General features: G+C 42.5%; 1 protein-coding gene across 5 annotated transcripts in view; it reads right to left on the bottom strand.

Moving 5' to 3' along the window:
- Positions 1 to 2,500, bottom strand: part of si:dkey-172j4.3 (diacylglycerol kinase eta) — a 102,553-nt gene that overhangs the window by 22,360 nt on the left and 77,693 nt on the right. For all 5 annotated transcript variants that reach the window (XM_031585424.2, XM_031585423.2, XM_031585426.2 and 2 more), the window contains 3 exons: positions 1,738 to 1,877; positions 881 to 965; positions 416 to 507 (listed from right to left, as the gene is read on the bottom strand). In XM_031585424.2, coding sequence (XP_031441284.1) covers positions 416 to 507; positions 881 to 965; positions 1,738 to 1,877 — 317 coding nt within the window. The remainder of the gene's footprint in view (positions 1 to 415; positions 508 to 880; positions 966 to 1,737; positions 1,878 to 2,500) is intronic.

Genomic DNA, 2,500 nt, shown 5'->3' with positions numbered 1-2,500 from the left:
AAAGGTGGCCGTTTATTCTGTCTATTTGATCTTACTGGTGTCAAGTCATCTGTGTTTTAATCTCGCAATTTAGTAATGGTTAAAAAACATGGGCAATCTGGCTAGAAATCTATAATGTCACCACAGAGGCCTAGATTTCAGCAACAACAACAACAACAACAACAACAGTATGAATGTGAGTAAGGTTGCTTTGGAATACAAATTCATCAATATAAAAACTAATTTTATTTATAAAACGCAGAATGTAATGAGAAACCGGCTGTTAATATGCAGAGTATACTTTTACAAACTAAAACTTAAGATGAAGTGAAATGTTATAAATGCAACCACAAAAACCAGAATAACTAGAAACACAAGCCATCATGAATGCTGTCAATGAGATCTGCTGCTATTTTTAGAACATCAGTGTGCTTACTTGGCAGAGGATATGACATCACTGTGCTTGTCTGAGTCTAGTATCTTGGTGAGGTGGGAGACCACAGAGTCTGCATACTGAGTCATCTGGACCTGTGGGAGTTCAAGGTCAAGTTCAAGGTCAAGTTCTGAAGATCAACTGCAGTGGAAAATCTGTGTCTGTCTTACATTTAGATTACGTTCATGACAGGAATTTAGTTGTGTGTTCTTTTTTTCAGTTCAGTTAAAGAAGGTAACCCATAGCAATAACCCCTCAAACTTCACATCGCGATACACGATTTTTCACATGGCAGCAGATTTGTACTGATGCTTCACATAATTATGATTAATTATAACATCATTAATTATAACATCATTAATTATAACATGATTTCTCCACGGGAGCCCAATCTAAAGCGTTCAGATGTTATTAGGTAGAACTGACAGAGGGGTTAAAGGTCAGAGAGTTCTAGAAGGGCAAACTGACCTGAAGAGTTGCCTCCTGAGGGTCGTCTTCCTTCACTATGGCTGGAGTGTTTTTAGTCGGCACTTCATACGTCATTATGCTCCACCTGACGAGTGAGAAAGAGGGAGAGAGAGAGGGAGAGAAAGAGGGGGTAAAGTTAAGAGCATAGGGTGTTGTCAGAATTTGAAGGAAAAAAAGGATCATAGAGAAAGAGAGTGGAGTGAGAGAGGAAGAGTAGAGGGTTGATAGATAATTTAGGGAAAGAAAGAAAGAAATGACTGAAGAGTTAGACAACAAAATGAAAGTCAGAGTTAAGATGAGGGGGAGGAGACACAGCAGGCCTACAGCAGAGTGAACACAAACGCTGTGTTCAGAACATCCCCTCACTCACGCTACAGTGCACTAGGGCGAAGCAGACATTTTCTTGTGCTGTTCAAATGTTCAACTGTAGATTGTATTCACTGTTCAGTGCACAGCTTGTGTGCTGCACTCTGTAGTGTAGAGACGATGTACATTCCAGTGTCTCCAGTATACCACAATTCATTGCAAGGTGAACAAACTGAAGAAGAAGACTGGACATTCCTTAGTTTACATGTTGCTCACCGGGTTGGATATGCTTTAAATGATGCCTGAAACTTTAAAATGAAGCTATGTCTGAGAGTTTAGAATAGAGTCCACTGCAAATAGTGTTGTTGTGTTGTAATGTTTTAACTCTCTCATGTGAGTCAGTGAGTGAGTGAGTGAGTGAGTGAGTGGATCTACTGAATACAGCTAAAATCATGGGAAAGAAAGAAGGCCGATCCCAGTACGGTGGAATGAACTCTGCCCAGCTCCCAGGCTGCATTGCTGCCCACCTCGGGGGCCTGTGGACGGGTTACCTGTCCAGCATCTTGGTGGTGGCTCTCTCCAGCTTCTCCAGGGTCTGCAGCAGCTGGGCGTCATCATCACACAGGCCGCCCCAACCCAGCACGCGCGCCAGGTCATTTCCTGTGCCCAGAGGAAGTACTCCCAGCTGGCACTGTAAGACACACACACACACATTCATACATAAACATGCCACACACACACACATTAACATATTCATACATAAACACCACACACACACACACACACACACACACACACACACACACACACACACACACACACACACACACACAAAGAGAGAGAGAGAGACCCCAAACACACACACACACACACACACACATACACACACACACGAGTGCACAGAACCACACAAAAAAGGCACAGGCACAGATATGTTTGTTTCCAAATCAGAGAAAAAATATGTGTTTCCCAAAGCATCGTTGAACAACTACCATATCTAAAGGAGAGAGATACTATTGTTTACAAACACTCTCTTTCCACGGTGGTTAGTCAACGACACCTCTGGGGAATGTAGTCCTTATTGTAAGTAGTCCTACAGAGTGAAGCTGCATGGGAATACATTTAAACATTCCAGATGCAGTCTGCCTATTTTACATCCAATTAGCCTCGAAACTCGCTCACTATGCAGACATTTGCACAGGAGTGTGAGTGTGTGTGTGTGTGTGTGTGTGTGTGTGTGTGTGTGTGTGTGTGTTTGTGTTTGTGTTTGTGTTTGTGTGTGCAGCCATTCGCACAGCAGTGTGAAAAAAGACA

This window comes from Clupea harengus, chromosome 18, assembly GCF_900700415.2.
Source record: "Clupea harengus chromosome 18, Ch_v2.0.2, whole genome shotgun sequence".
Taxonomy (NCBI): Eukaryota; Metazoa; Chordata; class Actinopteri; order Clupeiformes; family Clupeidae; genus Clupea; species Clupea harengus.
Note: the sequence above shows the minus strand (reverse complement) of the source record. Positions and strands in the feature narration are given on the sequence as shown.